This window comes from Misgurnus anguillicaudatus, chromosome 13 (assembly GCF_027580225.2).
Source record: "Misgurnus anguillicaudatus chromosome 13, ASM2758022v2, whole genome shotgun sequence".
Taxonomy (NCBI): domain Eukaryota; kingdom Metazoa; phylum Chordata; class Actinopteri; order Cypriniformes; family Cobitidae; genus Misgurnus; species Misgurnus anguillicaudatus.
Genome location: NC_073349.2, coordinates 24808930 through 24831819, shown reverse-complemented (window position 1 = coordinate 24831819; position 22890 = coordinate 24808930). Strand labels below are relative to the sequence as shown.

Below are 22890 nucleotides of genomic sequence, written 5' to 3'. Positions count from 1 at the left end.
AGCCTATGTTTTTACTAATCTTTGGCATGCCCAAGACTGTGAAAAATGTAAAAAAAAATCCAGTCCACAATTGAAAATCAGTCATTTTGTGTTTTTTCCCCCTAGCTCAAATCAGTGACATAACTTGTGAACTTGGCAATTAAAGAGTTGAGATCATTAATTTTTGTGAACATTTGGTAGTTTTGATCAGTATTGAGGTTGATTAACAGATTTATGCAAAAAAAAGTAAAAAAAATATTAATCCGATACATTTTTACAGCCGTTTAATTTAACATGAAAGGGTAGTGAATTGGAAAAATGGATAAGGGTTAAATGTGTGAATCTTTACATTTCAAACAAATGATTTCATTTTATCTTCCTTTATTGTCCACCTTGCGTAAATTAATCACTTATGTACAACCATCTATTAATAAGATACAACTATGTTATTGACAATATACACAATTGGAAAAACTCCATTTGACTTTTCACATTTGACCACAAACAGTAAAATATAATTAACATGACAGCACTGTATTTATTAAAAAATTAAAAACCAAAATATGATGAAATTACCTTTAAACAAACATTTTAAATGCAGCACATCTTGTCTTGCATAGTAAAATACCTCAGACTTTCAGCTTTTCCTAAACATAAAAAGTTTCTTTCTGCGTTTCTTCCAATCATTGACATTTATTTCTGTTCAATATCCTAAATCAATGTGGTTGCTGCTTAATTTTAACAATGTTTATGGTGACATGAAGCTATAGATACTATATGAATTACAGCAGAATACCACACACATACACGTCAGCCCAGAAACAAGTCACTGACACCTTTCACAGCAACAAGAAGATACATAATACTATACATGTGTTATTTATATCATTTACAAATAGTAATAAAGTTCACAAATAGATTTCACTAGCAACACTTTACAATAATGTTTAATTTATGAATATTAGTTCATGTTATATTATTCTTCATTGTTAAAATGTGTTTTATTCATAAAACATTGTTAGTTTGTACTTAAAATGGGAAATGTATTATGTAGAAAACAACATTAACAGATTAATGTTTTGTTCGTTTTTATTTAAGTGCACAAACTAATGTTAATAAACTGAAACTTAATTTAAAGTGTTGCCATAACTGAAACTTTATAACTTTCTCATCAGTCACAAATAAAACATACAAACACTAAAATATACCTACACACACACACACATCTAAAAACAAAACATGTTTTATTTTAATGTTAATGACTTACGAATTCAACTATTTAATCTATTCAACTGAATTCACAGAAATGATAGCACACATTAATTCACCTACTGTATAGTTTGCACGACAAAACCGAATACGTGCTGACCCTGTATCTCCTCAAAACAAAACACGAAAGCAACGTTTTTATTTTTTCCCAGAGGTTGGTGGACACTTCTGGAGATCTTTTGATAATAAAATGCCTTCAAGAGTAAATTTTGTGTTAAAAGTTGTTAAATTACACTTTCTAGTTGTTTTACCTCCGAAGGTCAGGTCAGTAGTGATAGTTAAGACATGTTAAAGGCTTTTAACTGGTGAATGGTACAACCAGCCATTGGGAAAACTACTAGAAGTTCCCAGATTCAGTGCAGTATCCATCATTCATTGCTCTGTAACGGTTAGTCGGTCCATTTTCCTGGCTGCTTCCTCGCATACAACCCTTGGCTTTTTCTCTGGACTGGGGCTTGGGGTGTTGGGAAATTCACGTGTGCCGAAAATAGTGCTTCCAACACGGACGTTAGTGGATCCGACCTCAATCTAATAAGACACATTTTTAGGGAATAATTAATGCATCATAATCAATGCGTTACAACATTTATATTATTATTATTTATGCATTACTATCTTCCATTGAACCTATAGGCCATATCATGTCAAATTTTAAGTAGGGATAAAGAAATACTTACCGCATGTTCAAAGTCAGTGGACATACCCATACTGAGCTCAACCTTATCCACCGGCATCTTAAGACTTTCACAAAGTTCTTCACGCCTTTTCAACAGCATCTACACTCAAAGCACACATTTATTTATCTACAGTATTGACATTTTAAAAACGATGATTGCTGGCAGGATTACCACATTGATATTTAAACCAAAACTTAAACATGCTAACATCTTTAAAATATGTAATAAAGAGATGTTGTTCATCTGACGCACCTGGAAGTCCGGGTTGGGGCCGTCACTGAGGTCATAACCATAACGGCCAATCGTCATGAGTCCAGCGAAGTCAAGAGCAGGACACTGAGACACAATGTGTTTCACAGTGTTTACAGTCTCATCAGGGGACAGGCCATGTTTACCTGATGAAATACGTCACAGTCAGGAAATCACGCTGCGGTTCAGTGAAAACAGTCATGTGATACGCTGAGAAAATAAGCTTTGTAAGTGGCCACGAAGAATGGCCATACTGTGAGATTGCAACAGTCTGTATGAAACCCAACCAGCCGTCTGAACACCTCATTGGCTGATATGGGCTCATTTGGGGAGAACATTGTGCAACAAGCCGATCCAACTGTGATGCATCCAACTGTGATTTGCAAAACAAAAACATTTTGTGTAACTAAAAGCTTACATGAGGAGCTCATACAGGAAATAATATAAATACTAGCGATCTGACATCTTGAACATCTCGAATATAAAACTATATAATTATGAGGTCCTGATTTTAAAGGGGACATTCACAAGACTTTTATAAAGATGTCAAATAAATCTTTGGTGTCCCCAGAGTACGCATGTGAAGTTTTAACTCAAAATACCATATAGACAATTTATTATAGCATGTTAAAATTGCCACTTTGTAGGTGTGAACAAAAACGTGCCGTTTAGGGTGTGTCCTTTAAAATGCAAATGAGCTGATCTCTACACTAAATGGCAGTGTCGTGGTTGGATAGTGCAGATTAAAGGGCGTTATTATCCTCTTTTGACATCACAAGGGGAGCCAAATTTCAATGACCTGTTTTTTCGCATGCTTGCAGAGAATAGTTTACCAAAACTAAGTTACTGTGTTGATCTTTTTCAATATTCTAGGTCGATAGAAGCACTGGGGAGCCAATTATAGCACTTAAACATGGAAAAAGTCAGATTTTCATGTAGAGTCCGACCGATTTATCGGCAGGCCGATATTATCGGCCGATATTAGGCATTTTCCAAACTATTGGTATCGGCATTCATAATGGCCGATAAAATAATATTAATATTTACACGCGTTATACTCGTGTATAACGCGTCACACATCCTGCAACCTGCCGATACAGCCAGAGTCGGGCAGAGAGAACAACGGTAAAGTGAGTTCATAGTGAGTTGGTCACGAGACAATAAAAGAAACAAGTTTCTTTTTAAAATGCATCATCATATTTTAGTTAAAACTCATAAATAACTACAAATAAGTAATGTTAGGGAAATCTGTTAATGTTTTGTTGCGCATTTCTGAAAAACAAATATCAGCCGATATATTGGAATATCGGATTTTAAAACCAACAAACATTTGTATCGGTATCGGGCTCTATTTTCATGATATGTCCCCTTTAAGGGGCCAGTAAGGAAAATGACCTAAATTTCCTTATCATGGCTCTATTCCATGGGTGTCAGAAACAAAAACACATTTACTTGAGTAGATGCCATTTTTTTGTATTCTGGTACTTTAAATTAAACAATTGCTGTCATAACATAAATGCTTTGTTTATCTAGTTGTGCTGCGGTCTTCAGCATGCAAAAGTAGTAAAAAACACAATGGAGTTTAACTCTTTCCCTGCCAATGACGAGTTGTTCAGGCAATCGGTATTTCTGCTATTATCCACCAGGTGGCGCTCTTACCCAACTTATAAACCTCATATTCTCTTGGGGCAAACAGTTTAACCTCCATGTATGTTTTGAGGATCGCTCTGAATCTGATCTCTAACAAATGAAGGTAGGATGAAGCGTTTTTTTTTTTAAGCAGAGGATTTTTGATATATTTTATGTTTATATATTTAAAGAAAAACATTTTCTTGAAAGCATTAAAACTTTTGTGAAAATCATAATAAATGCTGGCGCTGGCTGGCAACTTTTTTTTAAATGCTGGCAGGGAAAGAGTTAATTTATATGGACTCTAAATGAGCCAAGTGGAATGGATTTGAAGCAGCAGCAGCAGAGAAGTCAAGGCCGCAGCTAAAATGTGGAACGGAGTTTAATTTATTAGGCGGAATGGATTTGACTGACGGTGCTCTGACAAGTGAATAGACAAATGCACTAAATTTGAAAAAAGTAAAAAAAAATGGGTGAGTCTAGTCCCATCCACATATAATGGTTCTGATGCCCATGTCCTATTCTATGGTTTATAGAGCATAATGAAGACTTTGTAGATAAAGTGGTGGCCATCGTAAGGAGATTTGGGTCATTTTCCTTACTGGCTCTCTCAAAGTCTTGGACCTTAACCCCATGGAGCAAATTTGGGGCGAGAGGGAAAATAAAATACACTTGTAGATTTAAAGGAAAGCCTTTGGCTTGAGTTGCAAAAAGCATGGGATAATATTACTGATGAAGGAAATATATTGGCACCATGGAAGAGAGATGTACTCCTAAAATTGCTGCCAAAGGTGGACATACCAAATATGAAAATTAAAAGTGGATATAAAAACAGTACGACTCACTTGTGCTCAGAGAAAACATCATTATGAAATGAAATCATGTTTTGGAGGCAAAAACGCTCAATATTTTCAGATCCGTCAGGTGTTTTAATCATTTTGGCCACCAGTGTAGCTTTAACCGTTTATGAACTTTCCCCAACAAATGATGTGCTTACATGACCTGGTCATGTATTTTTAGTTTATAAAGCATAATCGGATTAAGGCTGTGCATGTAAACATAATAATTTGATGTTCAGAGGTGGTAAACAATATACTTTAATAAACAGTAAGCACCTACTTTCCTCTCCACTGGTGTTTATCTGAACCATAATCTTTAACCGTTGTGCGTTGGCAGGTCTCAGCTTTTGCCATGAGCTGTTAACCCTTTCAGCCAGCTTCACAGAATCAATTGTTTCCACCATATACAGGTTTGGGACACCTGCAATGAAACCCAAATTACATGAATCACATCAGGACAATGTGCATATCAAAATCTGACTTTATATCTGCTTCGCTTACCCAGGAGCTTGTTGACATTATTCTTTTGTAGATGACCAATGAAATGCCATTTTATTTCAGGACATAACGACAAAATCTTGAAAGAAAATGATTATTGAGTATATAATCAATGACAGTTTTACATAAATTCATATATTGCGGTTTATTATAATAAACAATTTACTGTAATACCTGAGAATGGGATGCTTTTTCAACAAGCTCATTCACCTGTGGAATAAGCATAAAGGACTTTCAATAATATGATTTCAGACATCATTTTAGAGAATTTATGATGCAGTTACACCGAAATGCGAATACCCGATATGCTACTTACATAATTCTCTCCAAAGTTTCGTTGGCCGTGTTTGTAAGCCTCTATCACCATGTCAGGAGGTTTGGTCTTGCTTACCGCCACCAGTCGAGGGGCTATACATGGCAACGTCTGAAAGAGGGAGTTGGTCTACTTTTTAAAAGTCTGCATCAGAAATACTTGGGAAAGGTGTTCCTGTAGCTCAACCTATAGAGCATTGCATTCGCATTGAAAAGGTCATGGGTTCGATCCCAGTAATACATAGGCTACTGAAAAAATCTTAAGCTTGAATACAGTGGTAAGTTAACTTAAGTGTCTCTCAAATACATAAATGTACAAAAACTACAAAGCAAAATGAACGCAAGCAATAAAAATACATTAATTACAGAGAAAGTAGTACAATAGCCTAATGAATTAATCTGTAATAAATGAAATGAATTAATCTGCATAAGCACTCGTGTGATAAAGTAATATACGCATTTACTCGTAATATATAAACTTTGGGATTTGAAAACATACAGTTGCATTCACACACAAAATACATTCATGATGTGACACATGTCAGGCAAAATGTGCTGGGTCGTGACTAACGTTACTGCAGACCAGTGTCAGGTTATTTCAAGCAACAAGCATTCATTCATTCTCCACGCAATATTTTTAATACAGTCATTATTTTTTCAACATTAATTCGCTATATAATCACCTGTCAACGTTTCATGAGCTTAAATATGTGTAAAGGATGAAAAGATTACATAACCCTCCTGTGAAAAACGCGGTGTGTGGAGCTGTGAGTTTTTTTAAAAAGCATAATGCGTCCTCAAGCATTGCTCGTGACAAAACGATGAAAAAGCGACGGTAAACTCACCTTCGGACGACGGGAAACCGCTTGATTTACCCGGTCCACAACCGCCCGCACTTTGTTCCCAACCTCCTCCGACATTACTGCTCTCCACATACCCAATGCGCGTCCAGATAAACCAATAGCGGCGGTGACCCCGCCGTTTAACGTCACAGGTTCTCTGGCGTCACTCACTGACGAGCGAGCACACTCAACTTCCTGACACAATAAGAGTCCTAAAAAAGTCTCTCTTAAACTACAAATATATTTTCTAACCATATTAAATGTTTTTTGATTGTGCCATTCATGTCAGATATTTTTTATTCAAAAACGTAATAGAAGCATCAGTGTGAGTACTCTTCTGTAATACATTTGTAAAGATGTCTAATTCCTGTGTTAATTTCAGTAAATACAGAAATGTACTAAACCTATAATTAAATCATACTAAATTAACCAAATTAATTAAAGGGCACATATGACAAAAATCGGACTTTTCCACGTTTGATTGCTACAATTGGATACCCAGTGTTTGTATCAACTTAGTTTTGGTAAACTATTGTCTGCAAGCATGTGAAAAAATAGGTGAAAATTTGGCTCCCCTTGTGATGTCAGAAGGGGATAATACCACCGCTAATCTGAACTATCCAACCACGGCACAGCCATTTAGTAGAGACCACCTCATTTGCATTTAAAGGGACACACCCAAGGCTCACACCTACATAGTGGCAATTTTAACGTTATAATAAATTATCTGTTGGGTATTTTGAGCTAGAACTTCACATACATACTCTGGAAACACCAAAGATTTATTTTACATCTTAAATGGGTGGTTTCCCAGACAGGGATTAGCTTAAACCAGGACTAGGCCTTAGTTTAATAATGAAATAAAACTAGTTTGAATAAACATGCCTTACTAAAAACATTACTGGTGTGCATTTTAAGGAAAAACAAAGGGCACTGATGTATTTTAAGATATGTCAGTGCATGTTGTTTTCAGTTTGGACAGCTCTTATATTGATTTTAGTCTAGGACTAGTTTAATCCCTGTCCGGGAAACTGACCCAAAAAGTCTTGTGAAATGTCCCCTTTACATAACAAATACTCAACTACAGTGAATAAATGACCTTTTTTTAACCTGAATGGGTTTGATGCATACTACTTGCACTAGTCTTAAAATATCTAACCTGCTGGCTGATCAAAAAGTTAAATTATAATCAAAAGCCATCACAAGCATTCAATGTATAGAATTGTGCAATACTTTCACAATGTAAAGTTTGACTTAAAAAAATTTTTTATTAAAATAATAATTAAGGCACGCACATCCAAATCATTTTAGCCAGGTGCAGGATCATGATTTTGAATAAGATAAACTGTCTATAACAAAAGCTTTTAAAAAGATGACAGCAAAAAAAATCACATTATTGTTTTTTATTCACAAAAAAAAGTTTAATAAATTGTGTACACACATTTCTACAGACATTAGAAAATATAACAAAAAAACAGGCATTTCTTAAACAGAACTTCCCCAACACAACTAAAGGATGTCAAATTAATATTCAGCAGTTGGTGTAAAAAGATGACTTCTTGTTGAAACCCACTGACATCTGCTGGGTGAAGATTTAATGAAAACCATCAAAAAACAGGAAAAGAAAGTGGGCGTCTTCACTCATACTCGTTCTAAAGCCTCCAACATGATTATACTGTTTCCTCTGATCACCTAAACAGGACAGAAACAAAACAAGAAACAATTCAGTTAGACATATGTCTTCCTTCACTTCTCCACGCCATCAAAACATTTCACAAAATATCAAAAATCACGCTGACAAAAGCAATGCCGTAATAGGCGTGCCATAGTGAGGACATGTGTTATCGCAACAAGAAGTTATGGTTCAGCTCTTTGACGAGGGATTTAAATACAGATTAACATTCACAACAAGAAATGTCTGCAAACTGGACTAAGGCGGAGATCAGGGAGCCGTCACTACCCATGCTAAACAACTTCTAAGGGGGCCTCAAGAAAACTTTAAATAGTAAGCATTAAAATAAGCTAAAACAACTACAAATCAAGATATTTCTTATATGTATGGTTATTTTTGCCAAGGCCTAGCATATTTTATTAAATAGACATTATGTGTGGGGGTCCATCAGAGATTGTTGACAAAGAGGAGTGGCTTGAAGTGAAAAACCCATACAGAGTTCACTAGGCATCAGATGAGAAATGTGTGTTTTTGGTATGATCAGACTATGGTTATACTGACCACCATCCCAATAGTGTTCATCTGTCCTCCTGGAGACATTTCAATAGAATCATCCACTACCAGATTCATGAACGGATCAAACCCTCGCAGGATCCCCTGAACATGACGGCCACCGTTCAGTTTCAGTGAAAAGTAGAAATAAGCATTGAGATTAATTTATTATATGATTTAAACACACAACAACGCAGTTAAACACAGTTAATCAGAACAGGCATTTTAAAAGGTCTACTACTCATCTAATATTAATACTATAATACATTTTATAAACATCCAACAATACATATGTGCAATAACACAGTACAGTATTATCAATAACTTAAAGAAAAGAATGTCAGAAATTGTTTTAAGAAACAAATTGCAAATAAGCGAATAAACTTGAGAAATTTACTTACGTGAAAGTTTCTTATCCATAAACCTAAAACGCAAATAAGAAACATCATTTTATTATTTTTGACCTAATACAAGTTTTAGTAGAAAGTAAACCTAGTGTATCACACTAAAAACAGCAGTCTCTATTCAACAAATGCTATTGCTGTAGTCCAACCGGGCATAGCAGCACCGCTAATGTTCAATTAAATCACATTTCTAAGAGCCTCGTGAACATAATTAAGAAACTTCAGAAAATACTTACTTTTTCAGCTCGGGTGGGTGTGCTTTGCTCATGTTTAATTAGATAGATCGAACAATTTTGTACAACAAAAACGTCTGAAACACGTTTCAAACGATGTATGTGAAAAGCTGCGTGAAGAACAGGAAGTGATGTAAGCCGCGGGATTTTGCAGTCATAAAACGCAACATCTCCCCCTACTGTAGTGGAGGCTGAACTTCAATCACCTTTCTTTTTTATTAGTACAAAAACACATTTTGTTCAATGCCACATGAACATGGTGAGGTATTAGTCACATAGGTTACCAGAGAAGAAAAAATGAAGAAAGAGAAAAATAAATAAAAAATTAAGCCCTTTTAAAATATGACATGTTTTCAGAGCTTTTTAGTTTTTTACTTTTTCCAAATATACTGTATAATTTAAAATAATTCATAAAATCTGACAGATTTGGTTTATATAGGGCCCATTTTGTTTTGTGAATATAGTTCAATCACGTCCTGTGTTCATCATTTATTTCATTCACATGAATTAAGAACTAGAAATACTGTACATAGCAGGTTACGTAACCCTGATACAGTCGAGATACAGTACTAAAATGTATATTTACACTACTGAAATGAAAGATTTTATTGACATTACAAAAAATTGCAATAAAATAATACCGGAAATTGGTAATATCGCTTTGACATGACCTTACAGAATTGTCTTTACATTATGTAGGATGATTTTATGTAGAAAACAGTTAATCACAAAAAATTACTTTAACTTGGTTTTCAGACTGGATTAGATGTGTGTTCATCATTTATTAACTAAGGTGTGTTTGTACTTTGTTACATGAAGTTGCAGTGTCAAATAGGAAAAAATGACATTTGATCATTTTAAAGGTGCATTGCGTAACTTTTCAAAGGATCTTTTGATGGAAATACAATATAATATACAAAACTATATTATCAGTTGTGTATAAAGACCTTACATAATAAACTGTGTTGTTTTATTACCTTTTTTTATTGAACGTAGTTTGTTTTATTACTTTAAAATGAGCCGTTTTTACCTATAAAAACAACGCGGGTTTCCTTACATGCAAGTCGCCGCCATGTTTCTAAAGTAGCCCTAAACGGACAAACCGTTCTATAGAGCACGTTTTGTCCCTACGTTGTCTCATGGTGCGTTCACACCAGCCGCGGTAGAGGCGGCAAAAACGCGCTAATCACGCGTAGTTGGACGCGCGTGAAATTCTAGTAATTCGAGACATTCCCATGGAAATTTGCGTCATGGAAGGGGCTTCTGTGACTCTGCTCGCTTCCTGTAATTACGTCAGTACTACAGCAAGGTCCTGATTGGTTAACGTCGCGCAGAAATCCGGAGAAGTTCAGATTTTTCAACTCACGTTTCCTGCGGCCATTCGCGCACCATGCCGCAAGATGCCTTATCACTTCTTTGCATTAACATAACATGTAAATCACCCGCGCTTGCCGCCTCTACCACGTCTGGTGTGAACGCCCATTCAGAAGACGATGTTTGTCCTGTGGTGGTACCGTAGGCGTTTTGAAATTGAGGGGTGAGTTTCAATTCGCAATCTGACCTCTAGATGCCGCTAAAATGTGCACACACCAGATGCATTATGGAGAAACCTCCACCCTGTAGACACCCCCAAAATTTACAAGAAATAAATGTATGAAATTTTGTTTTTATCAATTTATTCAAAAGCAATATATATGCAGCGTGTAAGTAACATGAGGTACATTTATTTTGACGTACACCAAAACACCCCACATCTCGAAATAAAGCAGTTAACACTGGAGGTAGCCACATGCAAATAAAGAGATTAATGCAGAGAACTAAACTCAATATGCCTTCAAGCTGTTATTAAAATAAAATCATAACAAAACTCTTACACTTGTTATATATGTATTAGTCTTGTAAAACGTGAGCTGTAAAGTGGCTTGGTACAGTGTTTGAAAACAATCTTCATCAAAAAATAAAGTAGTGCAAAAATATTTTGAACAATCACTGGAACCTGAAGTCTATTACTGGTTATACAAAAAAGTTAGTACAGAAGCATTACATATAAACTCATTATTGTGTGTAAAGGTTAATATTGCCTGATATAAAAAATATACAATCTGTAACAAAAATTACTTCCTATTTGTTCTCTGTGACAGACTGTGAAATCTCCAACAGCACATATTTCTTTTCAGTAGTACACAAATACATTTTAATTTCAAATAAATCATTTCAGGAGATCAGACATTGATATGATTTTCTTAATACAAAAAAAAGTTTTCTAGCTCATCCGAACTCACACAAAAAGGGTGATATTAATCCAGACACTAAATCTGAATAATACCCGAAATATTTGGTATTACAGCATGAAATGTAAGTTATATTTATTTATACAACACTGGTATCTATCATTTTACACTTATAAAACAAAACATATCTCAGAATAGTCTATCAGTGTTGTTGAGACCTTTGATAATCTAAGACTTTATAATTTTTCAGCTACAAAATGTGGTGAGATGTTGACTTTGCACTCATTTGTATTTCATAAACTACAATCATATGACAATTAAATATTACAACCATTAAAATAAAATATGTCTGTAGCCAGGTGCAGATCCAGAGGTATGTTATCCAACTAGACAAATAGAAATATACTTCTTTCCTGGTTTTAAGTTTCAGTTAGCAACAACCATATAAAAACTTTTTTGACAAAAAAGAAATATATACATGCAAATGCAAAATATCTGAAAATGTATCCTGATTATGTGGCAAGCAGAAGTGGTTTAGACCAAGCACCCGTATCAAAACAAACGCAATTGGCTTTTCCGGATTTGTATTATTACCTGAAAGTATCTTATTTATCTGGCACTTGGACACAATGCATATTTCAAAAGCTGCCATTTAGGGGTCTCAAGACAAAAAACAGGCCCAATACGTCACCTATATAAAGGAAAATATTTAGCCGCAATGTACTTTTTCGAGCGCTTGTGCAGTAGTGGATGTGTTTACTAATCGCTGAGCAGATCTTCATCTTCCTCCCTTTCACGAATAAGATGCTTCTGGCAGTGCTCCAGAAAAGTCTCCAGAGCTATGAAGGCCTCTGCACATGGCACACAGTGATAAACTTTGTTTTCACAGTTTTCTGGTATCTCAGCGAGCGTTATACCACCCGTGCACACACTGCAGCACCTACACGCGTCTGCTGTTTCAGGAACCTCCTCGTGAGCTTTCAGCACAGCTTGAACATTTTCACACAACACACAAGTGAACTCCTCATCCTCGTCTGTGTCTCCATCATCTGTTTTTACCTTCTGCTCAGTATCTTTTGAAACTGGTAGAGGTTTGGTCCTCGGTCTGCCTCTTTTTCTTAAAAGTTTATGTCCTTCGAGGGGTCCGGACTCATTAGTTGCTTTTGGGTTGAAGCCGACTTTGGTTGATTTGCTGCTGAGGGCGAGGTGGGTCTGGTGGTGAGCGCTGAAGTGCTTGAAATGCGCCCAGCGCGTCAAATGGTGCAGGAAGACTTTTCCGCAGTGGAGGCAGGGATACGTCTCGCCTTTCCGTCTTTGCCTGGTGGTCTTCCCGGAGTTTCTCTGCGTTTTCCTGACCACGATCTCTCGTCGATGTTCCTCCTTCCTGTGCAGTTGAAGTAATGAGGTCTGGGAAAAAACCTCGTCACAGGAACGGCACGGAAACATCGTACCTGAGGTGATGACTCTTGAGGACCTCTTCTTCTTCTTCTTCGTGTGGACATGTCGCTGGTGGCTGCCGAGTCCCGCGGCCGAGCGAAACGTTCTGGAACACAAATCGCACGTGGAAGAAGACGCCCTTGCACACGGAGGAGACGAGGGCGAGGAAGAGTAGGAGGGGCTTGGTGTAGCAGCTGGAGAGGACGGGCTGACGGGAACCGGCTGACATCCTCCAGCCTGCTGGTGGTACAGCAACTCCTGCTTGTGGCTGAAGGCACGTCCGCATGGGGCGCACACATATGAGCTGTTGTCGTGATCAGAAGGCTCTTCTGAGAGACACGGACTTGGAGGTTTATTCCCACAGGTGGTGCAAGGAGATCCCCACTGAGGTTTCCCCCGGCACGCATGGCACATGGGAGGTGGACTGGGGCAGATGTGTAGATGCAAACTAGAGAGCAAACCGAACTTTTGGCCACAGCGCTTACAGGAATGATGCTTTTCTAGGGCGTGCTCACTTTCTTGGTGATCCACAAGACTGATCAAGTTGGGGAACGATTGGCCGCAATCTTTACAGATGGAAGACTGATGGTGTTTTGGTTTGTACTCAATGCGACTGATCAGTTGAGCCAGTTTGGATAAGCTGACTGACACAGGTTTAGGTTGGGTTATAAGCTGGTCAGTCTGGGGTCTACTCAAGTTGTAAGGCAATGAGTCCATATTCCCACTAGGAGGACAAAAAATAATTAATTATTTTTTATGATTTCAATTCACAATACATTGCATTATACGAGATAACCACCGTTTTTTTAATTGTTCAGAAATCTCGTTTTTTGGTTGTGCATTCCAATTAATTTTAATGCAACTGCAGTTGGTTTGTTTTGATTTAAACCTTCATACCTTAAAAAATACAGCTAAGTAGCACCATAAAACAAAATAATAACATGATAACATAATAATAATCATGTTTTAACAAAAATTTTAAAAAATGGATTTATCTCGTTTTGCAACGAAACTCTTCAAATATACATCTAGGATGTATGATGTCATGACAGAAGATAAAATTGTTTAATTTCTAATAATTTTCTTTTAAAAAAGACTTTTAATATTATATTAGTCAAATTTCTACTTTAAATTTATTTTCTTGTACATGTATAAATTAATATATAAAATGTTATGTGCAAATATTTTAAAAGTAATGTACATCAGTAATAATTTGCAATATAAGCATCATAACATACAACCCCTGGCAAAAAGTATGGAATCATCCCTCTCAGATGATGTTCATTCAAATGTTTAATTGTGTAGAAAAAAAACAAGTACATATATGCCACAAAACAATTTTTATTCAACAATCCAAACTTCTGGCTGTATAAAACACTTTAAAAAAAACCAAAGAAAGATAACTATAGTCAATTACAACTGTTTTTACAGATCAAACAGAGGAAAAAAATATGGAATCACACAAATCCGAGGAAAATTATATGGAATCACCAAATAAAAACACTACTAGTACTTTGTTGAACCACCTCTGGCTTTTATAACCGCTTGAATTCTCTGAGGCATGGATTGAACTAATGACAAACAGTATACTTCATCAATCTGTCTCCAGCTTTGTCTTATTGCACTTGCCAGATCAGCTTTGCAGGTTGGAGCTTTGTCGTGGACCATTTTCTTTAATTTCCACCACAGATTTTCAATTGGATTGAGGTCTGGACTATTTGCAGGCCATGCCATTGACATTATATGTCTTTCCTGTAGGAATGTTTTCACAGATTTTGCCCTATGGCACGATGCATTATCATCCTGAAAAATGATGCTACCATCACCAAACATCCTTTCAATTGATGGAATAAGAAAAGTGTCCAAAATCTCAACATAAACTTGTGCATTTATAGGAGATGTAATGACTGTCATCTCTCCCATACCTTTACCTGACATACAACCCCATATCATTAATGATTGTGGAAATTTGCATGTTTTCTTCAGGCAGTTGTCTTTATAAACTTCATTGGAACGGCACCAAACAAAAGTTCCAGCATCATCACCCTGCCCAATGCAGATTCTTGATTCATCACTGAATATAACTCTCATCCAGTCATCCACAGTCCAAGATTGTCTTTCTTTAGCCCACTGAAACCTTGTTTTTTCTGTTTAGATGTTAATGATGGTTTTCGTTTGGCTTTTCTGTATGTAAATCCCATTTCTTTTAGGCGATTTCTTACAGTCCGGTCACAGACATTGACTCCACTTTCTGCCCATTTGTTTCTCATTTGTTTTGTTGTGCATTTTCTGTTTTCAAGGCATATTGCTTTAAGTTTTCTGTCTTGGCGCTTTGATGTCTTTCTTGGTCTACCAGTACGCTTCCCTTTTACAACCTTTTCCATTTGATTTGTACTTGGTCCAGATTTTAGACACAGCTGACTGGGAACAACCAACATCTTTTGCAACATTCCGTGAAGATTTACCTTCTTTGAGAAGTTTGATAATCCTCTCCTTTGTTTCAACTGACATCTCTTGTGTTGGAGCCATGAGTTATGTCAATCAGCTTGGTTCAACACATCACTAATGTGTGCAAGCACTCTTTTTTAACTGCAGACTAATTTGTTGTAATCAGCAGTTGTAATCAGATACAGGTGTTTGCTTTAGAAATGCAAAGTGCATGGTGATTCCATATAATTTTCCTCAGATTTGTGTGATTCCATATTTTTTTCCTCTGTTTGATCTGTAAAAACAGTTGTAATTGACTATAGTTATCTTTCTTTATGTTTTTTTTAAGTGTTTTGCACAGTTAGAAGTTTGGATTGTTGAGTGAAAATTGTTTTGTGGCATATATTTGCTTGTTTTTTTTTCTACACAATTAAACATTTGAATGAACATCATCTGAGAAAGGTGATTCCATACTTTTTGCCAGGGGTTGTAAGCATGCAATACATTCATGTGCATGTGCTTTGCAACACCATTTGATTTATTATTGACTTCACACTACATGACATTTGTGACCTGGTTTGCTTATAGTCCTTAAACTGCAATGCAAGAACTAGATATTGCAAAAAGAGTATGCCAACCAATACTTAACAAAGACTTATAAAAAAATATATATCAGGCATTTGTTGCATTGAAACATGCAGTGTTTTAGCGAAACACTCAGTGCATTAATGCAGGAAGTTAGCTCGTTTATGCTACTAGTTATGCAAACTCACCCATTCGAAGACTTTGTATCGCACACTTGCTTCTCGCCCATCGCTGTGGACATTGCAGTAGACATTTAAAAATGCATTAACGCAAAACTGCATGAAATTTTGAGGCTAAACGCGGAAGGCTGTCACTCCCACGCGTTTCAAATAAACTTACTTCAAGGCAGTTTGAAAAACTACAAATCCCAACACCCCAGGAAAATCCGCTTCACGTGAGGTATTAAATAGTTGTGTTTCCAGAATAAAATTTTAAAGGCACTTTCACAATTAAAATATTTAAAATCAATTTTAATATCATATACCAAAATCATAAATTTAAATTATAATTATTTATGCCATTCCTGTTGAATATTTTATGCATTAAATGCTTATTTGTAAACGATAGCATTATATATGTCGAACAACTATGTGTTAGTAAAAATCATAAACCATAACGCAAATACAAATACGTTTGACATTGTTGCTGTTTTAAACGCGCTTAAATAAAAGCAGCGGTAGTGGGGGACTTTTATTATGAAATGTATTTATTATAAAATAATGAAGCAAGCGCATTATTAATATCTGTAATAATTGTCATTGCTCTTTATTTACACACCTCTGCTCTCTAAGGCTTTTATGACCACCCTGTTAAATTAAATGATAATATTTGTGTGTTTTATGTCACAATGTGTCCTCCTCCCGTCCAGTTGGCGGCAGCTGCACCTGCTCGCACAGCGCCAGAACAGAACACTAGGTGCTCGACCTCATGCGGCGCTGCGCAGCCTGTTCATTATATGACATCACACTACCGCGAGATTGATGATTTAAAACTGTGCCTTTTAGTTGTTCTCGCGGTATTGTGATGTAACATGCCAATTGGTCTGCGTAACGCCGGATGAAGTCCCACATAGACACACACCGGCATTATCTCACCGGTTTAACCTCGATCGGTTTGGAAGGAATCGTTAGAGAAAGCACTGTTATTGTATTAAACGATCGTCTATAATTTGGAAGTTGTTGTAATTGTTAGCATTTATACACAGCTGGGACTTTCTCATTGAAAAATCAGCTGTGTTATTTCTCGTAGTGTACATGACCGTCCGTGTCTGTTTGTTTTTTTATTGTGATCATTCGAGTTTTATTTAACGTTACGCGGTTTGGTTTTACATATCGATATATTCATTGATGGCAGTGTCAGGGGGTGCCCGATGTTTCCCGATGGGTGTGCGGACATTCAGCGAGTTTCTGGAGATAGCGACCGTCGGTCCGTGTCGCTCCGGCAGCCCATATAAGCACCGAGAGAGAATACAGCAGTGGTCCATCCGGTAACAGCACGTTTACATTTACCATCAAGAAAGAAATTATAACGGATTTAATGGTTATAATGGAAATCGTATTGGTTTTAATGAAAACTATAATGGTCTCTGTGGGTCTATACTGGTATTGTGTTGGGATCTAATGGTGGGATTTTATCTGGTTGGGAACCAGTAAAACATCATTGATACTATGGTAAAACACAATCATTTACATAAAGAAATACTATAATGGTTTTAATGCTAAACAACTGATGATTCATTATGGTATTAGTAATGGAAACCATTACAATTTCAAATGTTTTTTACAACATGGTAAGGACCCACATAAAAATACTGTAGTATACCTTAGTATTTATAGTAAATTGTAGTATGTTATAGTAATTACTACATTTTGTTAATGCATATTATGTAGTATTATGCAATATAACTATAGTGGATGAACTAGTAAATGAGTCATTGACAAAAAAGGTTTGGCAAGATGAGTAATTCAAAAATCTTTTTAAAAACTTGTTTTAAAAGCATGCATCAGGTATATTTCAATTCACATAGTGTATTTATGTTGATTATATGCAATAAAAAATACATTTGCACCATTATTATAAAAGTTAAGACTGAATGGACCTGAAAATGTCAAATGGTGTAACCACCAATTGCGCCAAAGAATGAGAAATATTAAATATTTTATCCACCTTGATGGCATGTAAACATAATCATCAAAAAACAAAAAAATAACCATTTTATTATTTATTCTAATTTAAATGTAAATTTAAATGTGTTTTTGTAATATTTGTCCTGACATATGCTTAAAACAGCTTAAATAATCTTTGACATATGATGTTAAAATGTATGTAAAAAACATATTACACTAAACTAGATGATTATATTTTATTCCACATATTTTTTATGAATATATTTATATAAAAATACGTGTTACACCAATTGACTCAGAACGGTTACACCACATTGACATTTTTGCAATTATCCCTTAAATATTCTTTCAAAATAAAATGAAAACAGAAATTTTAGACTTAGTCCTCAAAACAGAGAATGTATGCAAGTAATCTGCAAATTTATTTTAACATTTTAACCCTTTTACATTTATTTGAACCATACGGACACAAAATAATTAACTTCACGTCATTGACCCAAATAGTGTACTATGCTTTAATATTTACTAAGGTAAGCTTCAAAAACACTTTATTATTTAAAAGCTTTACTTCAGTTTACTACAGTAAATACTGAAGTATACTACACCATTTTCCACGTGGGAAGCATTTGATGAATAATTAAAATGACTAAATAAAGTAACCATGGTATTTGCACAATTTCTAGTGTAAAATCATAGTAAATTAATATGACATGACCATCAAACAGTGTTAAGTTTGTGCAACACCACAGTTTCAGTGTAATATTAGTAAATTTAGTAATTGGGGTATTTTGATTGGTCCATATTTTTACCAGAATACCATAGTAAATATAATTTCTGGTTCATGAAAACACTATGCACTTAGTATTTGCAAACTGTCATCCATAAAAATAAAATAAAACATTTAAATAAATAGAAGATAAAGCATTTTACACTGTGATTTTTTCCATGCAGTAACTAGTACTTTAATGGAAATTATTATCATGATAACTACTGTTAAGGTTTCATTGTTATTGGTTGACATCAGTCAATGGAAGTGGTGAATGAATGTAAATCACATGCTTTTATCCAAAACCTTTAGGGAAAGATGTTCAGGTTCCTTACAATGTAAAATACTTTTACACTTACAAAATGCACCACATTTTTTTTAAACATGGATCTTAAGGTAACATGTAAATACTTTTGTTAAACATCAAAACACGTTGTGATATGGTACCATTATTTTAACTTCCAAGATTTTCCCAACATCTCCCTTCCTATCTTAATCTCTTGCATTGTTTCATTTGTCATTGTCTCAGACATTTGTCTTCCTGCGGGATTTTAATGACCCGTCCCCCTCGAGCTCTTTGTCTCTCTGACGTGGATCATCTGACCCCCACTCATCACAGAAGATCTTTCATCAGCCTCACCAATAAGAGAAAAGAGTATTCAGAGAGAAGAATACTAGGGTACGTATATGATCGCTCATAGAGAACATGACATGTCAGGTATGTTTAAAAAAATCCCCCCATGTGTCCTGAACAACAATACCCTATTTTTCATCCTGAATGTGAACCACAGCTCTTTTATTTGGTGTTAGGTATTCAATGCAAGAGATGTATGAAGTGGTAGCCAATGTGGACGAGTACAAAAACTTTGTACCTTGGTGCAGAAAGTCCCAGATCATCATGAGTAGGGCCGGTCATTCCAAAGCGCATATGGAAGTGGGCTTCTCACCCGTTGTTGAACGATACACGTCTATGATAAGCCACGTTCGTCCACATCTTGTTAAAGTAAGTCATCTTTTATATAATTTACTACCTACATGTCTTCAATATTGTTAAATCGTTGAAACATTTTATTTTTGTTGTTCATACCAGGCTGTATGTTCTGATGGAAAGCTCTTCAATCATTTGGAGACGATATGGCGCTTCAGTCCTGGTCTTCCTGGTTATCCGCGCACATGCACGGTAGACTTTTCTGTAAGTCGTGTTTAAGGAGTCAATAAACTGAGCTTGTTTGTAATCTTTTCCTTACATCGGCCTTTCTGGATCTCTTTAAAGGTCTCGTTCGAGTTTCGCTCTCTGATACACTCGCAGTTAGCGACCGTGTTTTTCGATGAGGTGGTGAAGCAGATGGTGGCCGCGTTCGAGCGAAGAGCGTGCAAACTGTACGGCCCCGAGACGAGAATACCAAGAGAGCTCATGTTTCACGAGATCCATCAGACGTGAGGTTTACCATCACACCTGGACTCACTCATAATAACTATATTACAGCCAACTCTGTAGACGGTTATCATCAATAACACACCTGACCGGTTTAATAGTGTGGATCATATTGGGATGGGACAGTCTGTTTTTATTTTTAGGCAATATTTCAACTAATTTGCAGCCTTGCATACATAAAAAGGAGAGACTTGACACATTTGCCTCTGTTATCAAATGTTTATAGATTATTTCTTGTCATATTGTATCATATTTCTGTAAATATATGATAATTTCTATACAGAAATAATATATAGTGTTTCATTATAGTTACATACAACTTATTCTGTTCACTTCTCGGTTCATCGGGCCCAAATTTTGAAGTTATCACAGGAAATACAGGGATGCATCTATAATGGATGTCTATGGGTCAATGCATTTTTATGCTTGCCCTATTGATCTTCATTGTATGTGCAGCTGTTGGTGCTTTTTTGTATGTTTTCAAAAGGATGCACGTCAAAATATTTTTTTGCACAGATGTTGTCAGGCGTAACCTGTATTAAACCGAAATATTCTTATGAAAAAACTATACAACAAAACTGTTATGGGAACTCACGTTTTTTTTGGTTTTCATCCAAATGCTGAAAGTCACCTGCTTGACTTTTACACTGCACTGAATTTATAACATTCAACTTATTTTCAACTCGGCATTGGGTCAAAAAAGGACCAACCCAGCCTGGGTTGTTTTAACATTTTCTAGGTTAATTTAACCCAACTGCTGGGTTTGTCCCTTTTTTACCCAATGCAGGGATTAAAACATGACAGCATTTAGCCGAGGGAAGATAACTGTAATTGAGCAGATATAAAAAGCTGTTATCCAATATTTCAAACTTTGGACCCACCACCATATTTAGTGCATAAATAGTTAATTCTAATAAAAGTAAATATAGAATATATACTTTGCATGCTTCCTTGGTTCATGCAAACTCAGGGCTTTAGAGAAATTTATATTCAGTTTAATAAATCAGCCTGCCGTTTACTTTAGCGATCACAGATTGTGCCTGTTCATTTTGAAAGAGCAATGAAAGTGCCATTTCGGTTGCATGTATGTTTTGTTAAACACTACTGTATTCATGTCATCTGATTTTTCAAAAAGGCACAAGTTATAGTTTCATCTTGAATGTTTATTTTATGAAATTATGTTTTTATCTATACTTTTCAATGCCATTTATGCATTGCATGACATTTAGTTGAACACAGTAATTGTTAAAATGTTGATTATTTATTTGTCTAGAGGTCTGCAATGATTGTAACGTGCACCACAAGAAGAGATTTTCATGTACATTTGCCTGTTAAATGTGAATGAGAACCAGAAATATGCTTGAGATGAGCACAATTATAGGGTTAAATCTCTTTAAAACGAATGTTGTGTGTGAAGCTTTATTTCTCTGTCAGCAGGCCTGTGGTCAGTGGTGAATTACATTGGAGAAGCTTTTATTTTCATTTGAATATCTATAAATGTTTATCAAATGAAGCGTTTGTGATTGTGATTTGTATTTTTTGTTATTTCATTTATTATACAAATAACACAAAGTAATATCAGTGATGGATGTACAGTGCAAGTAATTTGAGTAAGGTAGTGGTATGTAGGTCATGTATTTATACCAGCATGAGGTACTTTAATGGAGTTTCTGAAACATACAGAGACTTTTCTCATCAGAACTTTTTCAGCCTATAAAACTGAATATGGAAAAAAACATTAAGAAACAATGAACAGACTTTGATCTTACGGAGATGGTTAATGCACATGTCACGTTGGGCCACAAAACCAGTCATGAGGGTAAATATTTGAAATTGCGATTTATACATCATCTGAAAGCTGAATAAATAGCTTTTCATTAATGCATGCATGCTTTGTTTGGATAATATTTGGCTGAAATAAAACTATTAAAAATCTGAGGATGAAAAAAATCTAAATATTGAAAAAAAAACTTTAAAGTAGTCCAAATGAAGTCCTTAAAGGGGCCATGGCATGAAAATCTGACTTTTTCCATGTTTAAGTGGTATGATTGGGTCCCCAGTGCTTCTATCAACCCAGAAAATGTGAAAAAGATCAACCCAGTAACTTAGTTTTGGTAAACCATTCTATGCAAGCAAATAAAAAATAGGTTGTTGAAATTTGGCTCTCCTTATGATGTCATAAGGGGCTCTTATTTTAATAATGCCACCCCTTAATCTGCACTATCCAACCACAGCACTGCCATTTAGTACAGAGAAAAGCACAATTGTGTTTTAATTGCAACAAACCACCATCATTGTGATCAGTGTTTGAATTTCATCAGCTCATTTGCATTTTAAAGGACACACCCAAAACGGCACATTTTTGCACACACCTACAAAGTGGCAATTTTAACATGCTATAATAAATTATTATATGGTATTTTGAGCTTAAACTTCCCATATGTGACAAAGTCTTGTGCCATGGCCCCTTTAAGCACACATTACCAGCAATAAATATATTTTTGATTTAGTCAATATTTGTTGATCAACGGCATTCATAAAAGTTGTCCCAAAACCAAAATGTGTACCCATTCTTTACTTTGATTAACATTTTGATCCAATTCAAAAGTTGACATGTATATTTACGGTATGAATATTTTCATGGAACATGAACATTTAATTAATATCAATGATTATTGACCTAAAAATCAATAATTTTGACCCATACAATGTATTGTTGGCTATTGCT

At 35.6% G+C, this 22890-nt stretch overlaps 4 protein-coding genes across 4 annotated transcripts; 1 reads left to right on the top strand and 3 right to left on the bottom strand.

The window, feature by feature from the left end:
- Positions 1–343: 343 nt before the first annotated feature.
- On the bottom strand, positions 344–6458 carry plpbp (pyridoxal phosphate binding protein). The gene is made up of 8 exons (XM_055189122.2): positions 6298–6458; positions 5457–5564; positions 5315–5350; positions 5144–5219; positions 4923–5063; positions 2178–2320; positions 1926–2024; positions 344–1776 (listed from the first exon to the last, which is right to left on the bottom strand). The coding sequence occupies exons 1-8, from the start codon at positions 6385–6387 to the stop codon at positions 1621–1623; spliced, it is 849 nt and encodes a 282-aa protein (XP_055045097.1). The 5' UTR covers positions 6388–6458; the 3' UTR covers positions 344–1620.
- A 1220-nt stretch (positions 6459–7678) lies between these two features.
- Positions 7679–9298, bottom strand: snrpg (small nuclear ribonucleoprotein polypeptide G). Its single transcript, XM_073875706.1, has 4 exons — positions 9159–9298; positions 8927–8942; positions 8528–8659; positions 7679–7986 (listed from the first exon to the last, which is right to left on the bottom strand). Exons 1-4 carry the CDS (start codon positions 9188–9190, stop codon positions 7936–7938), a joined length of 231 nt encoding a protein of 76 aa, XP_073731807.1. The 5' UTR covers positions 9191–9298; the 3' UTR covers positions 7679–7935.
- Positions 9299–11258: 1960 nt separating this feature from the next.
- Positions 11259–16226, bottom strand: LOC129430517 (uncharacterized). The gene is made up of 2 exons (XM_055187800.2): positions 16024–16226; positions 11259–13547 (listed from the first exon to the last, which is right to left on the bottom strand). The coding sequence occupies exons 1-2, from the start codon at positions 16086–16088 to the stop codon at positions 12146–12148; spliced, it is 1467 nt and encodes a 488-aa protein (XP_055043775.2). The 5' UTR covers positions 16089–16226; the 3' UTR covers positions 11259–12145.
- Positions 16227–16812: 586 nt separating this feature from the next.
- Positions 16813–21675, top strand: coq10a (coenzyme Q10A). The gene is made up of 5 exons (XM_055187802.2): positions 16813–17321; positions 19257–19406; positions 19538–19730; positions 19818–19919; positions 20001–21675. Exons 1-5 carry the CDS (start codon positions 17182–17184, stop codon positions 20166–20168), a joined length of 753 nt encoding a protein of 250 aa, XP_055043777.1. The 5' UTR covers positions 16813–17181; the 3' UTR covers positions 20169–21675.
- Positions 21676–22890: the final 1215 nt, after the last annotated feature.